The 23,023-nt window shown below is 38.5% G+C and overlaps 1 protein-coding gene across 1 annotated transcript in view; it reads left to right on the top strand.

The window, feature by feature from the left end:
• kcnq1.2 (potassium voltage-gated channel, KQT-like subfamily, member 1.2) overlaps positions 1-23,023 on the top strand; it is a 289,776-nt gene that overhangs the window by 23,544 nt on the left and 243,209 nt on the right. Inside the window, 9 exon segments of the mRNA XM_042335066.1 lie at positions 1,589-1,715; positions 2,789-2,867; positions 3,343-3,439; positions 7,491-7,631; positions 8,062-8,172; positions 9,580-9,675; positions 11,836-11,964; positions 16,481-16,541; positions 16,544-16,642. Coding sequence (XP_042191000.1) covers positions 1,589-1,715; positions 2,789-2,867; positions 3,343-3,439; positions 7,491-7,631; positions 8,062-8,172; positions 9,580-9,675; positions 11,836-11,964; positions 16,481-16,541; positions 16,544-16,642 — 940 coding nt within the window.

The raw sequence follows: 23,023 nt of genomic DNA, 5'->3' as shown, positions 1-23,023 counted from the left end.
TTCAAGATCCTCATCCTCACCTACAAGGCCATTCACGGCCTTGCTCCCTCCTACCTCTCCAACCTACTATCCCCCTACCTACCTGCCCGTACCCTCCGTTCCTCCGGCTCCGGTCTGCTCCACGTCCCCCGCCCCAATCGCCCTACCATTGGTGGTCGGGCCTTCAGCCTCTCAGCCCCGAGGCTCTGGAACTCTATCCCCCAGTGCCTTCGCCTTGCCTCCTCCCTTTCCTCCTTCAAGGCCGGTCTCAAAACCTTTCTCTTTGACCGAGCCTTCAGCTCCCCTCTCGACTCTCTTCCCCTTCTCGCTCCCTCCCATCCCTCCCCTCACCCTGACCATTTCCCCCCTCCTCGCTCCCTCCCCTCCGCTCACCCTGACCATTTCCCCCCTGCTCGGGTCATGACCCAACTGTGCAGTGCCTTGGGACGTCCTCCTGACGTGAAAGGCGCTTTATAAATGGAATCTTGTTGTTGTTGTTGTTGTTCAAGACGTCCTCCAGAAGTGAAAGGCACTATATCAAATACAAGGATTATTATTAATTTATTCCATTTTAAAGGCATAGGCATGTCTAATTAAGCCACTTTTCTCTGGTTCAGTTTAAACATTTTTGGGGTTAATTTCTACCTCTCTCACAACGCACTCTCTATATTATATCAGTCACAAATTCAGCCAGTTTTTGATGGAGGAACATCTTTGGAACAGAGTTGTAATGTAAAATTGCATCAATGAATACAAATTCAGGTTGATTCCCCAAGTGTAAATAGAAGTATTTGAAAATATATTAGGTGCCATAACAACAGGGTGCAGCTGGACACAATCCGTTAAGAAAAGACAGATGTCTCATGAATCTGAATGAGAACATAGAAAGATTGGGAGCGGATTACTTACCTACCAATAGGGGATGTTGCAGATTTCTTACAAGCTGGTGAATGTTCCAGGAACCATGTTTCAGCAAATGACGATTAATTCATTGTTTAAATTTCTGGAATAATGACAAAAATCAGATCCAAAATTGAAAGAATGAAAGTAAAAAAACAAATGTAGAAAGCAAAAACCAATCAGAAAAAAAGTGTTTGGAAGATAAAGGTATGAAATGAAAGAAGGAAAAAATGCTGGATACATATGAAAGAGATTCACCATGGGAGGAAACGTCTTCCCCAAAAATGATAGACTAATGATGGATAATGATAGAAAGAGGAGAAATGGGTCATTGTGTGAACTTTAAATTAAGATGAATTACAGGACAAAGGAACGTAAGATTGCTGATTAGTATGCATACTGCAATCAAGCTGGTTATTAATACAAATAATCCTTGCATTTGATATAGCGCCTTATCATGTCGTCGAGACATGTCAAAGCGCTTCATATAATATATTGTAAAGCAGATTGACTGTGTATTTTGTGGGTGGAACAAGGCAGCCAATTGCGCACAGCAGTGTCCCACAAACAGTCGTGAATTGAGAGACTTCTTTTTGAGGGATTAACCCCTAGAAAGCGACCTGCCAATCGACTAACAACCGGGTTTCTAATTATATTCCTCTAATTAATGTGAGAACATTAATGTCACATTTTATTTTTCCTTCTCCAGGAAATTGTACTTGTGGTGTTTTTTGGTGTAGAATATATGGTACGGCTGTGGTCTGCAGGCTGCAGAAGTAAATACATTGGCATCAAAGGGAGGATTCGGTTTGCCAGAAAACCAATTTCAATTATAGGTAAGGATTTCATCTGTTTATGTTTTTTAAAAAAATAGAGGTTAGCTTGGCTCACGTCGTAGTACTCTTGTCTTTGAGTCAGAAAGTTGTGGGTTCAAGCTAGGTGGACATTTCAGTATAATGCTTGGCAGGGGGGAATATTGCATTGTCAAATGTGCTGTCCTTTGGATGAGATGTTAAACCAAATTTCTGACTTACCAGAAAATTTTAGAGGAGAACATTATTCAATCCCAAGCCTCTAAACACACAGGATCATGAAATGGAATTGACTGATGAATTATCTGCCTGCCATTCAGTGGTAGTGAACATTTTCCTGATAGCATTGAACTGAATGACACCCGACAAAATGGTCTGAATTCAGTGATGTGGAAGGACTCACAAATCGACTGCGCTGTTTGCCCAATTTGCCACGGTTTCATATCAGTTTGAAACGTGGAGGTCCAAGCACATAACAGATGTGATGGGCAAAATTTGATTGGATCCGCACAGCTACCTTGATGGATGGTGGATTAATGAAATGGAACGGAATTAGAGTAACATTGGCAGATAATTGCAGGCAGGACATCTGGATGCTGGTATGTTGTGTGTGGCCAGAGGGAGAAAAATAACTAGTAGCTCAGGGTGTTATTTGTACCTTGCTAAGAAACATGCTATCTGTCCTTTTTTATGAACTTGGATAAAATACAAGCAAAACTTTACTTTGTGATCCTAAAATTATTCTCAGTGCTGAATAGGTTTTGAATGTTACTACCAACATACAGGGAAAAATTCCGATTGGGTCTAGAATTACTCCATTATTGTAGCATTTCAGAGTATCCAGAATTTGTCAAATTTTTAAATACTGCCTTAATATGGAACAGGTTTTTTGTAATTTGTTTTGAGATATATTTTAAAAAAATTAAGACTGAATTCACAATTTATCAAATATTCCGGTACTCTAAAATGCTATGTTAATTGTGCAATATAGAACCAGGTGGAATTTCTTCCAAATAATGTGTTACAGTGATAATTTCCTACATTAGAACCTATTAAATGTGAAATGTATTACATTTTTTTCTGGTTTTGACCTGCAGATCTGATTGTAGTGATTGCGTCTATTATAGTACTCAGTGTTGGATCAAATGGCCAGGTGTTTGCCACATCAGCTATCAGGTATTATTTTTACATATACCTTTGGAAGTCATATTGACTAAGCAAAATAGATCAAATTGTAAAATTGTGTGATTCCAAAAGCAGGATTGGGTAGTGGACTTTGAGATCATGGGGTCGAACCTACATTGTTCGGTAACGTTATTGAATTTTTATTCCATGCTTATAATGGGATTATCAGGGTCCATTGTCACTTTGAACAGAATGGAGGTGGATCATGACAGTGTTACCGATGGTGAAGGCCAAGAAACCAAATCAGCAGTGTTGGACATCTGGCTTGTGGATTGTGGCTTTCAATGGCTGGTTGGAAGGACACCTGCTGTTTTACAAACAGAAAGCAGATAAAGCTGCTATCCCACTAACCGTAGTCAAATGACCAGTATACCTTCAGCTCATTTATTAAAGATGCTGGTGTAAGTTGAGTTACTGTACATGTGCAATAATTTTAAATTTTTAAAAAAATATTTTCTCTTTTCAGGGGAATTCGTTTCCTCCAGATCCTTCGGATGCTGCATGTAGATCGTCAAGGTGGCACTTGGAGACTTCTCGGATCAGTTGTTTTCATTCATCGGCAGGTGTGTAGTACATCCCTATAAGAAGTAAAAGGACAAATAAGAAAAAGTCAATTAAGCAGAAGCCGGAAGCGTAAAAGGATCCAGGGAAGGGATCCGGGTTTGGAGAACTGGGAGCTGAGGATAAAGGAATTACTTAATACACCAATGATGTGGATTGAGAATCATTATAAGATATGGCCTTGAGTGCTCATAGTGCTCATAGTAAGAGGACAGTGCTCCTCAAACATTTGTATTGATTTGTATACTTTTATTCTTACTTCATTTGTTCTATCCAAATGCATTGTTGGAGATGTCATCCTTCGGAGGAAATGAATGAGCTGCTCAGGTGGATGTTAAAGATCCCATGGCACTACTTGAAAAGAGCAGGGAGTTTCTCCTGGTGTCCTGGCCAACAGCTCCTGAGGAAATGGAGGAGGTTGAAGATAGGGAAAGATTGACAAATGGGGGAAAAACCTGCAACCATCTCCTAAAAGAAAGGAACCTGAGACAAACAAGGCCAGAAAGGAGGGAGACACTTACTTTGTAAACCAGAAATTTCTGTGTGAACTTGCACTTACTATGAAATTTGGGTTTTCATTTTAATGATCTCATTTTCTGATCCAAAATTTCTGCAGGAAACTATTCAACACAACTGTGGACACATTGTCTGGATGTCTGTGTGGTGTATTGGCAGGAATGTACTAGGTGTTTCGGGCACAATGGTTTTCTTTAGCTGCTGTGCTGGAGACTAAATTCTTCCACAAACAGCACCTGATGGACCAGAGACACTTGGTAGAGAGTTTTGTCTGTGAGCAAACTACGGAAAATAAAATAACAAATTGGATGGATTTCCACCTTTTAATGCTTGATGCAATAAATTTAAGAATTTTACTTCCACAAATGCATCCCAAATCAGCATATTTTAGAGCAAAACGATTCTGTTCCTCTTAAAGTTTACAGATTTGAGGTCCAGAAATGATTATTCATCCTAAAGGAACAATTAGACAGTCTATGGATCTTCAGTTTTGAGAGAACACATCTCAGAGTACATTAAAGAGGTTTATAACATTTTAAATGGTATAAGTAAACTAGAATGATAATTTATGATGCACCAACACACGAGAACAAGAGGACATGTGTTTAGAGATTAAACAGGGCAATTTCAGGACAAGCACCAGGAAGTTTTTCTTTACCCAGAGGATAATTAGCGACGGGAATAAGTTGCCAGGATGAGTGGTTATTTATTTCTAAAAAATAGCTTGATGCTGTGATGGGAAAATGCAGCTCCCTGTGTAAAACTGGTACCAGTCTGCAGTCACTATTAATTGAGACAGACCTCAAATTGCCTAATAACCAGTAGTTTATCATATCTCAGCAGCAAATGCATTCCTACCTCAAAAGCCAATCACAGCAAATAATGATGGTTTTCACAGCCATGTCAAATGTTACATCACCAACTAACCATATTTAAGCGGAAAAAAAACTCTTTATGTAAAATGATCACTTGCGTGGGAGTTAATTATTGGCTGTAATATACTCCTAAATTCTTGTTGCCTTTACAAAAATAAATGACCTAGGTTCCAGGTAATGGATATTCCAGAGTCCCATATTTCTCAATGTAAAAATCAATCTTGAAAAGTATAAATTAATATTCAAACATAACCTGTAAAGCTCCTTCCAATAATAAGCATGAATGTGTTTATGTTGTACACCTCAGTTGTTTGTACACTAATTCTTGAGCAACAACATAGATGATAACAAATGTATAATGACAAAACTAGTAATATATTTAAATAATTTAAATAATTTAGCAATTATTTATCAAAGTATTGCATAATAAAACATTTTATTTGTTATTTGGCTGCCTTGTTGCAACTAATTTGAATTGAAATTATTTTAAGAATCATTAAAATTCCATTTTATAATTGACGCATTCAATGCAAATTTTAATTTTTGAACTAAAATCAATCTGATCAGCTATTCAAACACAGATGTCGCAACCTGAGAGGTTTTGGGATATGATTTATAATCGCGTGAGTCGGCTGAGCTGGTAACTCACGTGTTAGTCATGAGTGACTTATAATCAGCTCCACAAGTGCAATGCAGATTGCACTCCACAGTTTCTAGTCATATATTTTGTTTACAGTAGGTTAGATAAATTCTTAGAATAATAAATGATTAACCATCATTTTCAAATATACATTTTGAAATAACATTATCACTTGCGAGATTAACTTTAGAGGAGAGCAGTATTGAAGTACAGTTTGCAGACACATAGTAATAGTATCACTTTGACAGTCTTGTTTATTTGCTCAATGTTTTTTCAGTCAACGTGTTGTCTATTGTCTCAGATGCCATGTCATCATCGTGAAGTATAAAAAAACCCTCAGATTGTTGTGTCTCATTATTAAATAGTTACAATCTATTATTGTGGCAATTAATGATAAACATGTATATTGTAGTTCACAAAACAAATGACATAGTTATAGTTATCCTGTGTTTCTTTAACCCTAAAAAGGTTATATCTTAAAAAAGTTTAAAGCATCTATGCTTGGAAATTGTAGATTACTTGCAGCTGCTATTTCTGAGTCAGCCTTGAGTGGCCCAAAGGTTCAGATGACTAAGTAAAGAATGTGAGGGTCACATTATTCCAAACCAAATTGAACAGTCCCTTAAAAGCACAGGTGTGCATGTGAGTGAACGCAAACTCGTTTGCTTTAGCTGTCAAGGCTTTAATGGAAAATTGGGCACTATGTTTTTTTATATGTAAACTTTTACACTGTAACACAATTAATCTAGAGCTACATCTAATTTTAAACTTTATGCTAGAATTAGCTTTAATGTCTGCATTGAATTAAGTTGCTGTGATCGATTGTGTCCCATAGTTGGTTGGTTTAATTGCAGTGTTATGCAGTAATCCTATTGTAAGGTGTTTGCTCATGAGTGAAGTTTCTTCCTCCCATTAGAACACCTGGAAACCTGGGAAAAAATAACACCAAACAATAATTCGGTCATTGTGATCACAGGAAATTAAAAATGTTTCTGATCCTGGATTTCATTAGATTATGATCAGTTTTCAAAAGAAACTAGATATTCCTGGAAGGGGGTTGCTTATAACATTTTACGATGATCAACTGAATGATTTAACAGCTACGGTAGATATAACTGATTTGAAATGAAAACCTGCTGTCTTGGATATTACGAATTTGAATTGCTACTGGCTCAGTTTTATTTTCTGTCGGTTTCTCTTTCTATTTATTTTCTCTATCTGTTTATTTGCACTTTGAAACGATTTGGGGAATTTGTACTTTTATGAATATTATTTTCTCTCTCTATGCCAAGGTTCTTCCAGGCCAGGCATAGTAAATGTTAGATGCACAGTCACTGGACTTTATAGTGTATCTTGTGAAGCACTTTAAGTTGTGCTCCTGACGTGATACAAGTTCTGTGTCAAATGCAAGGATTATTAAGGTAATTTTCACATTACGTAGCCCCAGCAATCTGCCTCAATTGCACACCTCAGAGAAACTCATCCTCATTGATCAGTTTGAACCATTCTTTTAACCTTCTACGTTTGTGACTATGAAATGTTCATTTCAGGGGTAAATTAACAGCTGGTTTGTGTTGAACACCAATTTTCACTTGGAACTAGGTTGAATTCCAGTTGACCAGAGATCAGAACAGAAGAAACATTATGGCCTTCAGAGAGAGAAATATAGTATTTATTCTGTGTAGGTTAAATTCTAACACGTGTCCAGTGAAATATTGCCCTTATGTAATTTTACCTTTGTATTGGTAGACATTTTTTACTATCCCTTTGTACCCAGAATGTCAGGAAGTTGCAAATAAGCTTTGGTAGTTGATAATCTAGATTCACAATTATTATAATCACAGGATCATAGAAATATTGCTGAACTATTGCAAGCATTCTGATCCATTTCTTCAGCAAATGTTCCCAGAAACAATTGCTCCAAAATTCAAAATTGTTCTTTTGTCAAGCTGCTTTATTCAGTCATCTATCAGACGAGGTAAAACTACATTAATGATTGCATGGTTTCTGTTTGTTTTGCAGGAACTTATAACAACACTGTACATTGGATTTCTGGGACTTATCTTTTCTTCCTACTTTGTGTATCTGGCTGAGAAAGATGCAGTTGATCAGGACGGTAAAACTGGCTTTGGAAGTTACGCTGATGCCTTGTGGTGGGGTGTGGTGAGTTCATTATATTCATATAACAGTGTTGATTACATTCTTACCCAAACTGGAGAATTTAGGCAAAGAACAGTATGCTATCTTTGAAAAGTTTCAGTGATTATATTTTGCTTTCTTAAAATAAATCGCATCAGCTGCATGAAATCCATCTTTGGAATGATAGGTCTCATTTAATCTGATCAAACCCACAGTCATTGTTTTAAACCAACCATTAAGAACTTTTAATGAACTGAACCATGTATTGGAACACCAATTGTAGAGATATCAGTTCTGCAGCAAATCCTAATTTGAACTCCCCACTTGTCCCAGGGCTACGTCTTTTTTATAAAATAGCTCCCAGGCAGGCTTTTGAATACGGGGGAAAAAAATTAGTCTCTATAATCTACATTCATGCGCTTCACTGATTTTTGTTTTGGTTACTGTTTTGTAGGTAACAGTTACAACAATTGGATATGGTGACAAAGTTCCACAGACGTGGATTGGAAAGACAATAGCATCTTGTTTCTCTGTGTTTGCTATATCATTCTTTGCACTTCCAGCAGTAAGTGAATTGTTAACAACAAATATTTTTAATGTATATTTCTTCAAAAGAGGACAACCGAATATTTTTCTTCACTCATGTGGTAATAAATAAATTCAGCGAGGTGATTGTCCCCCATCCAAAGTCAATAGAGAAACAACAACAACAACAACACAATTTCATTTATAGAGTGCCTTTCACGTCGGGAGGACGTCCCAAGGCGCTGGACAGTTGGGTCGGGACCCGAGCAGGGGGGAAAAGGTCAGGGTGAGGGGAGGGAAGGGAGGGAGCGAGGAGGGGGTAGGGAGTCGAGAGGGGAGCTGAAGGCACGTCGAAGAGAAAGGCAATCTCCCTCACTTAACGTGTGCTGTGCGTTTTGTAAACTGCACTTAATGTGCTGATTCAACATGTATGTCCACAAATAAACAAGAGAGTAATTTTGAGGGTCGTCAAAGTAGAGACAAGTAGGGAGAATTTCTATCTGGGTATACATTTAGAACATCCAGAATTTAGCAAATTGTTGAATTATGAAGTCGATTTTCTATAGTTCTTGAAAGAACTTTGGCTTCAAAATGTATTTAACAATTTGCCAAATTCTGGATGCTCTAAAATGTCATGTAAATAAAGTAAAACTGGACCCAGGTGGATTTTTTCCCCAAAGCTGCTTTCTCTCAGGTCGAAAGAGTTTGTCAAACTCAGCATAGCTCTGAATAAACAATTGCAGAAGCCTATTGATAGGTTGGCTAGCTGCTCTCTCAATTGGAGTGTGGTGTATTGAGAAGAAATATATTTATTTAAGTGTAAAATTGGGGTAAATAGCATCTGTTGTATAAATGTTGTTTGAACACTCAGTATTAATTGAATTCCCCCCACCACACAGACCCACTTTTTTAATGCTTCATTCGTGTTTACTTGTTAAACTAACCAGTTGGATAAACAATGAACACCTCATTATTTACTAAAGACAGGAATCTGACAAACGTCTAAAATTGTCCTAAACTCTTATTTCTAAAAATCTAAAAGCAACTTTGTTCAGATCTCTATGTGTGAATAGGTGCAGAATCCCACACCAATCTTTCTAAATTGATTCCTGCACTTTATATACACTAGGTAGATATGCAAATACCATTCAAGACAATCTGTTAACTGCACAAGATCAGTGTATTGCAACTGATTGTTTTATTTTTGAAATTTCATTATGTTTCAGTATTCATTTAGGGAATTAGTATTAAGCTGTAATGTTCCAGCAGTGGAGCCAACACCACCATAGGCTCAATGGGTTGAGTGGCCTCCTTTTATGTTGTCATTGCTATAGGAGGTTTCTAAAATTTATTGTATCAGAAATTAACCACTTGGTTTACAAAAGAATATTAATGTGTACGAAGAACAATTTCACCTTGACGTTCAATAAGCATGTTTTTTTTCAAGGGTATCCTAGGATCTGGATTTGCTCTTAAGGTCCAACAGAAACAACGTCAAAAGCACTTCAGTAGACAAATTCCTGCTGCTGCTTCCCTCATTCAGGTATGCTTTTTTTTCTAGCATGATGTATGGTATTAACGAGAATCATTAGAGAATAGAATTGATGCACTGTATTGCATACAGTTCACAAGAGAAATAAGTTGCCGGTAAATCTGTTATGCCAATTGTGTTGGGCTAAAAACGTTGCTTCTCAAACTGGGGAAAATATCAGTAATATGTTTGTGGCAGTATAGACTGTTCCATACATTTAGTTCAGTGGCCTCTAATTTATTGAAGTAGGAGCCTGGGACAGATTTCCATTTCTATGTTGCCTTGAGAACTGAGATTAAGGAATGGTTGGAACAAGGAGAACGTATCTAGCTTAGTTCTTCCACATACCACTCACAAATTGTAGGATAACAATAAACTTTGCATTTGATATAGCGCCTTATCACATTTTCAAGACGTATTAAAGTGCTTCACAGAATATACTGTAAAGTGAATTGACTGTATATTTTGAGACTGTTTAACAACAACTTGTATTTATATAGCACCACTCACGTAGAATGGCATCTCGGCAGCTGGTAACATCTCAGAAGTTTTAAGAAATCTTCCTTGCCTTCCTTAATGCTATTTATTCCTTTAGTATTAGTGACTTTCTCACAAATCTTGATATCGTTGGCACATTTTAACATGTTATCCCCATGTGAACTTCGATTGCTATAAAAAGCTTAATACTTTTTCCAGGTTATATTTTTATCTGGTTTCAAATTCTGCTTATTACCACCTATCATTGGCAGCTACTAAAATAATCAAGTACAATACAAATTTATATTTATATAATGCCTTTCACATTGGGAGGATATTCTCCTATAACTCCTATTTACACATTTGATTGGAATAAAAGAAATACCTCATCGTTCTACATTTTTTTAATTGTACTCAATAATCATCATCACAAGAAATTTGTAGAAAATTACTTGTGCGGGTGTTGTAAAATTGGAAAGGATTAATTTAGATTTCAGAGAGATATGTTAAAGTTTGCTTCCAAGGGATCCATTTAATTTCAGACTTTCGCTTATAAGTAAATATATCAGTTCAGCTGCTCTGAAGCCGTAGTCATTTGGTCAAATTCATCCGTTTGGAAAAGGACATTGCAGCTTTCACACAAATCATTGTTAATTATTGAAACAGAATGTTGTAAAAACACACAAGGGTTTTGGCCGCATTGATTATGTGGAATGGAAACTTACAATTCATAATCTGAACCATGCGTAACGTAAAGGTTACTTTTCAGCAATTTTAAAAAAAAATTGGCACGCAACCTTCTACTTTCACACATTTTTGTTCCGTTAGGAAATGAGCAACTTGATTTAAAGTCTGCAAGTGCTTGAGTTCAATCTTGTGTGTATTGGCTAGCTTAGGTTATGTTCTAATTTTTGGTTTACCCACCAATCATTCTTAGCAAGGACTTTATAGTATGAATCACAGCTGTTGGGTTTTGCATGTTGTGCTCTCGGTCTTACTTGTATTTTGGCAATCTGAAGACCTTACAATAACTCACGAAATATAGAATATCAAGAACAATTCCACATGTGCCCTTTTTACCCGTCTTGTTTTAGTTTTCATATATTGAAGGTATTTGTTGGCAATTGCGTTCTAAAGCAGAAAAGGGCTTTTATAAATATGTGAACCAGCCAGCACAGACATGATGGGCCGAATGGCTTCCTTCTGTGCTCTATAATTCTTTGATTCTATGATTCAGAGCTTAGAAGTAACTTTTATAAATGCCCATTCTAATTTCCCATATGTGTATTCATTCTACTTTCTGGATAGAAAAAACGCTATTCACCTCATCACTCCATACAGAAACTATGCACAATTCATGCTTTAGCATCTCGCTCACTGAAACTCTTGAGGCAACGTTCTGCATCAATACTACCTTATACTCAAAGGACAGTTGAGAAAAGCTCCACTTGCCCTTGAAGTACATAGAAACAGAATTCTACAGCACAGAAGGAGGCCATTCAGCCCATTGAGTTCACACCGACTCACAGAGCAATGAGATCAATTAAATCCCCCAGGACTGCTATATCCCTTCAAGCTCCTCTCTTTGATATATTTTCATAATCCTCATATTGATTTCTATCTCATAGAGCATTGGGATCAAAGCAGCTTGAATTACTGGAACTAAAGTCTTGACAAATAATGTGCTTTTTATAGACCCTATGGAGATGCTATGCCGCAGAGAAATCCCATAGCTCCACAGCTACATGGAAGATATATGTGATGTCTCCTAATCATTACAGCAAAACCTCAGCAGCGCCATCCAGTCCAAATGTGAGAAAACAGGTAACTAATACTATTCCCTGTGTTGATGCAATGGGCTATCACAGTTCACAATTATAACAACAACAACTTGGATTTATATAGCGCCCTCCACGCCGATGGTGTCTCAGAGCGCTTTACAGTAATGGATCCCAGGACTAAGCCAGGGGGAGGGGGAGGAAGGTGACCAAAGAATCAGTTGAAAAGAAAGGTCTTCAGCAGAGACCTGAAAATGGAAAGGGAGGGAGCGAGGTGAAGGGAGTGAGGAAGGCAGTTCCAGAGCCTTGGGGCATAGTGGCTGAAGGCACGGCCGCCGAGGGTGGAGCAGAGGACTCGGGGGATTAGGAGGAGGCCAGACCCGGAAGCACAAAGGCAATGGGTGCTGTATTGAGGAGAGAGGAGGTCAGAGAGGTAGGGGGGTGCATAGGAGTGCAGGGACTTGAATACAAGGGTGAAGATCTTGAAATCGATCCTCTCTGGGATAGGCAGCCAGTGCAGTCTGGCAAGGACTGGGGGATTGGGGAGCGGAGTTTCATGCGGGTGAGAATGCAGGCGGCACAGTTTTGAATGATTTGGATTTTACGGATGGTAGTGGATGTGTTTAATGATAAACTGTGATTCTAAAGCAATTTGTCAGTAATGATTTGAATAAATGAGATCAAATAATTTCATTTATGTATGTTTCACATATCCATATAGTACAGCAGGTATTTTTATTTATTATATATACACACTAGCTGTACACGTTGCAGCTATGCTTGCAACCAGTGCTTTGGGACGTCCTCCCTACGTGAAAGGCGCTCTATAAATGTAATTTTGTTGTTGTTGTTTAATCGGCCTTCTTTCTTTTGTCTGGCATTCTTATTTGTCCTTGAAAGGCTTGATCTTCACTTCTTAGGCATTTTTATCCCTTAAGATTAAGAAAATATGCTATTGAACTCATTAGCATCACTTGTTCACATATTTGCACACATATCCTTTTAGGAGGTCCCCCCAGGGGGGGGGGGGGGAGGATCCCCCCAGGGGGTGGGTTCCATACATGTGTGATGAGCTTGATCCCCGAAAAAAATATGCCATGACACTCTCCCATGCAAGACCTTTCCGATGAGGTATAAATCATGTCTCTACATCAATTAGTTATTGTGTTATTGTTGGACAGACAGATGTTTCATGTTTATTAGTGTAGATGTATCTCTCCAGAAGTGTGTATGATTTTCTCGGTCGCTGCTTTGTTACAGAATACCGTGCATACCTTTTTGGGAGTTTAATTAAAGCATTTTTTAAATATAGCTCATCAACAATAGGAGATCGCCCCCAAAAAAAAAATATGCCCAGGACACTCCCCCATGCAAGACCTTTCTGATGAGGTATAAATCATGTCTCTTTGACAATCGGTTATTGAGTTCTTGGTGGACAGACACACAGACATTTTGTTTTTATTAGTATAGATATATATAAAAAAAGGATCATTTGTAAATATTTTCTCTCTTGTGCACAATCATTTTTTACGTTAGACATTTTAATTGTGCAAAGTAAGACATTTGAAAAATGTAAGTTCCAGGGCTGCCTTTCACATGAATACGGTTGAGCTACATTCCATCAGAAGGAAGTGTAGCTAATGTCTGTCTCACCTCACAAGAACTGCATGATCTGTTAATAATAATAATAATAATAATAATCCTTGCATTTGATATAGCGCTTTTCACGTCAGGAGGACGTCCCAAAGCGCTTCACAGAACACACTGTAAAGTGAATTGACTGTATATTTGTGGGCGAACACGGCAGCCAATTGCGCACAGCAATGTCCCACAAACAGTCGTAGATTGAAAATGACCAATTTATTATTGTTTTGGTTTTGGAGGGATTATTATTAGGCTGTGTGGAGTAAGGAAACTTGCCCAAGGTTTCGCCTTGCCTGGAATTGAACTCAGGTCTCCCGCTTGCAAAGCGAGTGCTCTAACCACTGAGCTACAGGACTCCACTGTTGGCCAGTCATCACACAATGATACTAATGGTGGTTGTGCAGAATCCTGTAGCTCAGATTATCCCATCCTCCCAGCTGGAGGAAGCTCATCCATGGTGGATAATGGATTGAAAGAGAGGAAAGAAAATGTTCCAAGGAGGAAAATGGGGTTTGTTGTTGAGTCAAATATACACTCCAAACAGGTCAACCATTAGATCAGAAGAAGACAAATATGATTTGTAGGCATCAAAAGCCATTCAGGCTTTTGAAACCTTTTCCCATGGGGTTTACTGTTTTAAAAACCATTGTCCGAAGGGATGCATGTCATTTAATATTCGCAGATGAGAAGATTGGTTGGGAAATAGAGAAAAGTACATGAACCCTGGTATGATACAACATTTATGGAACAAGTGAGGAACACCAGATAATGCTTCAATTTTCTTTAGTCAGATTTGTTGCAGTCTACACTCGGGCCACAATTGGTTCTCATCTGAAAGGCAGGTGGAACAACCTGTATCAAAATGTGGACTGCAGTAATTTGGCTCTAACATAGTAGTTGAGAATGCACTAGTGATAACACACACTGAGCTCATAAAGGACGGGGATGATGAACTTATAGTTACTAAATATTTATTTATGCTTTGTATGTATTTATATTTATTTATGCTTTGACATCTTTCAGACCTTTAATTAATGACATTGAATGTTATTACAGTGCATCCGTTTTTCACTTCTCATATTTTTTCATAAACCCAGTGATACCATTGCTACTGTGCTCCACATAAACCTCGTCGTACTATTGACTGGCACAGTATTAAAGCCATATTTACTTTGATGTGCTGCAAGTTAAATGTGCTGCTAACAATTTAGACCCTGAGTGGAAGAATTATACATTTGGTGGTGTATTTTCAACCGACTGTGAAATGTTTAATGTTACCCTAAACGTTTGCTGTGAAACATCTGGTACTTTCTGAAGCTTAATTTGGATTTGTGTGTTTTATTTTATGTGTGTAAGATTTGTGCTACCAAAGTTTGTGCAAAAACTTTAATTTGAAAATTGTCCAATAAGTATAGAAATAAGAGTTAGATTTTTCTTATAATTTCTAACATTTTAATCATTTTTGCTGAGCACTTTTTTCCTCCCCTCTTTTCTCAAGCACCGTTCTCTATCTCACGCTGTCAACTTAATGGAATGCTTGCCTGTGGCAGCATTGCTCTTAATGGCTGTAAGGAACTGTAACTAAGAATGTTTAAGACACGACTTGTACAATGTAGATTATTTTCAAACTGGTGCAACAAATACGTGCTAACTTTGTGGACAGTTACAAACTTTAATGCATCAGAAATGTCCTACCCCAAAAGTGCACTGCGTTATCAGCTTGTGCCAAGACCAATACATTGTTGAGGGGAGGGGAGTGGTGGTTTGTCAGGCACAGAACTCCACGACTGTGCACAAGAGTATCCAAACCAGATTGAGAATTCCACATATGCATGCCACCAATGCATGGAAATTAGCTTTGTCTGCTTTGCTAATTCTAGAAAGTATTAGGTGCTGGTCTGCAAGAAGAGGACGTCCTCCTGACGTGAAAAGCGCTATATCAAATGCAAGGATTATTATTATTATTATTATTATTAAGAGTGTGCTGTGGGGTATTGCTGGAGGTTAGCCAGAAGAAACTGCGTCGCTTGCCATTGTGAAAATTGTCTGGGAAAAGTTACACTGCTTGTCCATGCCCCCAGTGAGTGATCTGCCCTAACAGATGTCCTGCCGATGAGCCAAGATGGCTGGTTCTGTCACCAACAGTGCCTGGAGTATAGGGGTAGTGTTTGCCCCGTGGGAGCCCATGCAAAGCTCGATTCAGGGGCTTGAGTTCCTCAGTTGCCAGGAAACCACAACTGAAAAAGGAAAAGAGTCCCCAGACCACTCAACTTTATGTCCCACCCCAGTGGTGAGCCTATTGACTGAAGGGCAACCAGTCTGGGCACTGTAGCAATAGTTTGATGAACGATCAACAGTTCATCAGATCCCCCACCCTCGTCCGGCTCCACTGGCTCCTCATCCCTCAGAGGATAGAATTCCTCCACAGCCTTGCTGCATATTGGCTGCAGCAAAGTGTCTATTGTGCCACCCATACCCCACCCCTGCAGGTTAAGATGGCGGGAGACAATTTCAATGGGTTTTCGGGGTGGAGTGGAGCCTAACTTCCTCAGGTTGCTGGAATACTACAGGCTCCCCCACGCACCCTTCCCTACCCCCCGCACTGGCTCAGAAAACAAACTACAGAGACCACCACAAAGGTTCAACTTAATTCTGATATTCCATTGCGACACATATCATCTTGGAGCCAGCTGAGCCCTGAAGAGACCCTGTTTACCAAACCCCAAGGGGAATAGTCACTTGTTTGTTAATAAATTGCAAATGTTTTATTGTCTCCAGAAGAATTGCAGAATTGTGTACACGTGTAAATATTCATTAAAGTGAACTTAATGCTGCAGTAGGCAAGTTGTTAGAGATTGTTTTTCTCAGAAAGGAATCTGTTATTTTCACTAATTATTTCTCTTTGAAAATGACAACAGCAAAAAAGATACAAAAAAAATGCAAGCCAGGACGTGATAATGGGGGAGCAATCGTGATGAATACTGGAGAGAACGCACTCTCAGTTCCACAGATAACTTATGACCACATTGATGAAAAGGAAGACAAGAAGGAAATTACCTACTTTATTGATGAGCCAGCAGGTAATTTCCAGTTTTGTTTATCATGTAGCAAGTGTTAAAAAATACCTTCTTGTTATACGTGCTGACATTTTAGCAATTCCAGGTTTACAAAAATCGTTTGTACCGTTAAGGATAAACATGTGAGCATGTGCACTGTTGCAAGAGTTTGATGAACGATCAACACTTTATCAGTTCCTGCTGTCTACATATGCAAGAGCATCATTAAAACAAGCTCTATTTGGTTTGCATTTTGAAGAATTATAAAGTCGATGTGTCTATGTACTAGAAAATAGGTAATAGTTTCCTATTTCTGGATGCGGTGCCTAAAGTAAATGGAACATCTCTTACCAGTCACATTGCATGGCCAATATAGCATTCACTCCAAGTTGAAAAACACAGCCTCACTGCACAGTAAATGTGAACATAAATTGGACCTAAAAACATTTAAAGTACACAATGTTTTGTCTGTCCTGAAATAATAATGATCCTTGCATTTGATATAGCGTCTTATCACATCGTTAAAACAATTCAAAGCGATTTGCAGGATTTACTGTAGAGTGTAATGACAGTGTATTTGGTAACAAACACAGTAACCAATTTGTACATGCAATGTCCCACAAATAGCCATGAAGTAAATGACCAGTTTTATCTGGGGATTGTTGGCCAGGATACCAGGAGAAATTCCCTTCTCTTTCAGAATTACGCCACAGGATCTTTCACATCCAATTGAACAGACATGTATCTTGGTTTAGCATCTCATTGAAAGGATGTAACCTCTGCCAATGCAGTGTTCACAAAGCACTGCATAAGTGTTTCAGTCAAGAATCTGAGTTCAATGATAAACATGAGACTTCTGACTCACTCAGAGGCGAGATTTCTACTAACTGAGTGAGACTGGCACGTAACACAACAACAAGTTGCTTTTATGTAGCACCTTTCACATCGGTAGGCTGTCCCCAGGCGCTGGACAGTCAAGGGTTTATACCCAAATGAGAGTTGGGGGCCAAGGGGTTTGGGAGTGGGAAGATGACCGAAGGTGCATCTTCATTCAAAGAGGAAGGTCTTGAGATAGATCTTGAACCCTCACACATGCATTCATCCAGAACTCTGCAGCTTGTGTCCTCCCCTACACAGGGCTCCACCAGGTGATCCTATCACCCCCACCCTCCACTGGCTCCCCATCCCTCAGAGGATAGAATTCAAAATCCTCGTCCACACTTTGAAGGCCCTCCACAGCCTTGCCCCCTCCTACCTCTCTGACCTGCTGACCCCCCTATCAATCTGTCCGCTGCCTCCATTCAGCAAACTCTGGCCTGCTCCATGTCTCCCATTTGACCCACCCTAACATCGGCGGCCGGGCTTTCAGCCTCTCTGCTCCCAGCTTTTGGTACTCCATCCTTTCGCCTTGCTCCCTCCCTTGCCTCCTTCAAGGCAAGTCTCAAGACCCTCGTTTTCGACCATGCCTTCCGCTGCTCTCATACCTCTCTGCCCTCTGCCCTCGCTCATCCCAACCTCGGGTCCTGATCTCCGACTTTTCGCTCCACCGGGTCTGGCCTCCTTGTCCTCCAAATCTTCCGCTCCACCATCGGCGGCCGTGCTTTCAACCACTATGTCCCGAGACTCTGGAATTCCCTTCCTCACTCCCTTCACCTCACCCCCTCTCTTCCTATTTTCAGGTCTCGGCTGAAGACCTTTCTTTTCGACCACAATTTTGGTCATCTTCCTTCCCCTCCCCCTGGCTCGGCCCCGGGATCCGTTACTGTAAAGCGCTCTGAGACGTCGTCTGGCGTGGAGGGCGCTATATAAATCCAAGTTGTTGTTGACTGTTCAGAGCCTAGGGACGATCTCCCAACGTGAAAAGTGCTTCATAAATGTAATTTTGTTGTTCTTGTTGTTGATGTTGAGCGAGATTGAGGGAAGGGGCAAGGTGAAGCTAGATGGAGTTTCAGAGAGTCGGATAATCCTAATCCACTGTCTAAAAAATGTAACCCCAACTATTTTTCATTTTTGTACTTGTTGGGTAAAACAAATTGTTGAAGGATTTGTATTGCCTGAGGGAGTTTATTGTTGTCCAAGTCTATGTGGTAGATTCCTGAGTTTCCAATAACAAAGAAATTATGTTTTCCAACACTGAGGGTAGTTTGAGGATTATCTGGACTAATTGACCCAGCTGGAATGCTGTGATTGTAACCGATCAGATAAGATTTGTTTTGCATGTTTGATTAGTTTATCTTTCTGTGGGGTCATTTTGGTTGTTTGATTCCTGATTCAGTATTTAAATTTAAGTAGGTTTCTAATGCTATTTAGCTATGTTTTCATTGTCGAGACTTGCAAACAACAGCATTCGCCAATAACTGGGGAACAGCCTAAAAAGTCCTTAGTCTGCTAATGATATTGTTCGTTTCCACCAAAAACTCAGTTTAGTGTTAGTATAAGCATTGCAAAACCTAACGATGTGCAGAAAATATTCATTTTATATTCCCATTTTGAATCAGATAGAATCAATTAAGAGCCTCTGGGACCCTAGGTTGTTTTTGCACTTGATTTGGGAAGGAATTGTTGCAGTTCAAACAGTGTCCCCAAAATGTTTAATTTGATTGTGAGATTTGTTTGATAATGCTTTGAATAGCAGCAATGTTCATATTGTTTAAAAAAAAAGCATTTTACCCTTCTATTAAACAAGATTTGAATTTGATTGTAAATTGAAGTTTACGTAAAAGCAGTGATGATGTAACAAGGCCAATTCTGAAATCTAGAATTTTGCTTACTATTACCATCTTGGAAAATTAGAACATATCCATCTTATCCATAAATACATGAACACAATATGCAGGCTATATCTATAAAAAAATGTTCAGGCTATCTGCACACAGAAAACTTCTAATTACGCATTTGTACAAAATTGAACTAAAATCGTTGTTTTCTAGTGTTTCGTTGGCAAATATATCAGTTATTTTAGATACATGGACTTTTCTTGCTCGTTCATTTTCTACTGAAAGTCCTGATAACCGTTTTTGCTTCATTGTGTGAAGATAGTTTAATATCAATTTCAGTTTTGAAAAAGAGCGATCATTCTGCTGCCAATGGGCTGGGCCCCATCATCTTGTAGGCCCTGGCACGACTGCTCTACTTGCACATATGTAGTTCAGCCACTGAGTAAAAGGAACAGTTTTACTCATTCTACAGGGCAAATGTACTGTATTTTGAAGTTTGGTTGGGTGGGATCGGTTGTGATACTATCAGCAGGAAGCCCTGCCTCTTGCTGCCTGATCTTGATCTTGTTCAGTACTTCATTCACGGGCCTGTCCATCACTTCTTGAACTGAATGTGACCTTGCATGGCCTTGGAGTGCAGTGGATGAGGGGAATCAGACATTGAAGATTGATCAGCCATAGTCTAAACCATTAATTTAATTGAGGGGATATGAAAATAAAATGTGTTTCAAGATCAGGATTTTAGTTGTTGAAACAGATTGGTTGCAAAGAATCTTTATTTGCTTTAACAACATTCTTCAAAAATGCAAATAGAATGTTAGTTGGATGCCTTTGAGGCACATGTTACGTTTTTTTTATTGGTTTCTTAAAGGGTAGTTAAGTAATGTAAATAGCAAGAATGATGAAGATCTGCCCTTATCAGTACTTTTCCTTTTGTTCTCCTTCAAATTCATAATTGCAGTGTACCTCATAAACCTGGTTTATCATCTGTTTACTGACCAATCTCAGGCAGGAGGTGTTTTTTTTGGATGCTATTGATGTCATTTGCTGCAGTATAAATCCATTTCTAACAAACTTTAAACTTAAAAAAGGTCCATTTACATTGCAGTTTTTAATGTTATTAAAGAACTAACTGATTGGGCATTTGGATTGTTGACCTGCCCTTAATGTGAAATCCACTGCCGTTCAAATCATCACCATAAAGCAGTGGAATTAATGTATTTCAGTGATTTTCACATAAACAATCATTTTGTTCATTCACTGCTAATTGTGTGTTCCAGCCAAAGAGCATTTACTTCTGTTGATACAGTTGCAGTATGAACTTTCCAAGTTCTATTTCTTACTAATATATATAAATACGAACAAGCTGTATTCTATCTCAAGCCATTTGTTTTCCTTAGTATGTCCCAAATGCTGTAATCATTCAGATAGTATGAGGAAAGTTCTAGAGTTAAGACAAATACGACCCACAGGGGGTGTATTGGAGACGCAAACGCAACAAGTTTGAAAGCAAAATATAGTTATTTTCCATTATAAACAGCATAGTAAAATGTAATGGGTGACCACACACAAAGTGAATGTTGAGAACAAAGCAAGCTGCTTTATTTTGAGATGGCGTGCATTTTCTGCTGACGTAGCAATCTGTTTGTCAAAGAATAGATCTCCAGGGTTTAATTGATTGAACTACTGTATTTAAGGCAATTTGGCATTACCAAGCAAGAAACACTTGATTGCTAATGTATTTATTTTAACTACTAATGAAGCAGTAAGACTGCAGTTATTTAAATACCTTCATTCAGAAAATTGAACTGGAATAAATGTGTAGGTGGACGATTGCTGCCAAATGAACCATGGGAGCAGATGGAACTCATTATTTGCCACCAGTAATTACAGGTCATGTATACAACCCATTACTGCTGAACTTGTCGAAGTCTGATGTCCGTAGAGAGACAACATGATGAATAGCTATTGGAAACATTTTTTTTACAACATTAGTTATTACCATCATTTGTTGTAGTTATTGTATTTGCTGTCTCACTGAGGTTTCATGACAAATTTTCCTTTGCTACAAAATGTGCAACACATTGACACAGGCAGGTTTCAGTGCTGTAAGTTAGCTCTTGAGCCTTAGTATGATAATCTAGTTTAACATAAAACATATATTTTCAACTTATCCTTTTATTTTAAAAAAAACTACTTTAATTTTTCGTAGTACTGAGAATGAAAGTGATGCTGTGTCTAATTTCTGACAGACAATCTACCACGTTTAATGTGAGTGCAGTCATATTCTAGAAATAACCTCTGTTAGTTGATGATATTAAGTCTTCTGGTCTCTTTCTGTTTTTCCAAATACTCATTTTCAACAATAATAATAATAACTTGTATGTATATATTAAGAATTATAATTCGCATCGACAGGATGACCCAAAGCATTTCACATACTGTGAAGTGCAGTGACTGTTTTGTGGGCGAACCTGGTGGTCAATTTGTGCACAATAGTGGCCGACAACAGAAGTGAGGTGAATGAATAGTTCTATCTGAGGGATTGTTGGCCAGGATATAGCACCCCTCATATAGAATAACGTCTGGGAGTGCTTTACAGTGATAGGGATGGATACTGTGTAAGGGTAGGGGGAAGGGGGAGGTGACCTGGGCACGGTCGAAGAGATGGGTTTTAAGTTGAAACTTGAAGACCGATAAAAAGAGAGCAAGATGGAGGGGTCAAGGGAGAGAGTTCTATATGTACAGTACGCTCCCAACTCCTTGGTGGTAGCAATGCATTCTAATTTGCAGTTATGGAGAGGTCCATAGGATATCTTCCTCTCTTCAGCTGAAGGAATTGGAAAGATTGACAGAAATGGAAACAGGAGGATTATTTCCTGTGTTGGACGCCATATACATCAAAAAATGCTGAATACAAAACAAAGATAAGAAAAACAAAATATAAGTTTGACGTCCAGAAAGTGTTTATTTCAGCCCAAATGTTTGCCAGCAAACTGGACTAACTTACTGTTATCATAACAATGCAACATTTATTTAGTGATAATTTAGTGTTTTTTCAAGTAGCAGTCTTTGTAATTTAAAGTTATTGACCTAGTCGTCAACCACTCACCACAATCCATTTATTTTCTGTACTATTTAGATTTTTTAGATCACTAGAATGGCTTCCTATGGTATTGCAATACATTGGCATTTGTAATGCTGTATTTTTGTGGTTTAAACCTCACTGAAGCTGTGCTTGTCTAATCAACTCAAACTATCTCCATTGCAGTCACCGGAAACAAGATACTCCCACTGAAAAAGCTTGCTGACAGTTAAAGAGAGCCATGTCTCTTTATTTTGGCTTGTATAGACTGTTGTTAAACAATATCAAAACACTTACTCATTATCTCCTAGGTAATTAATATTTTAATTTAGATTTCTATGTGAATCCGAATCAGTATATAAAATTTACAATGCAATTTACATTGACATAAATGACATGGTAAGCTCAGTGCAAACCTGCCAATATAAAACAGTTACATGAAAACATTGATTGCTATGACTTCACTAGAGGTTCAGATAATAATAATAATAAAAAATAATCCTTGCATTTGGTATAGCACCTTTTACCTCAGGAAGATGTCCTAAAGTGTTTCACAGGATATATCCTAAATTGATGGTGTATTTTGTGGGCAAATGTGAATAA

The sequence above is a fragment of the Callorhinchus milii genome, unplaced genomic scaffold (genome assembly GCF_018977255.1).
Source record: "Callorhinchus milii isolate IMCB2004 unplaced genomic scaffold, IMCB_Cmil_1.0 Scaffold5, whole genome shotgun sequence".
Taxonomy (NCBI): Eukaryota; Metazoa; Chordata; class Chondrichthyes; order Chimaeriformes; family Callorhinchidae; genus Callorhinchus; species Callorhinchus milii.
This window is presented reverse-complemented; position numbering and strand designations above follow the sequence as displayed.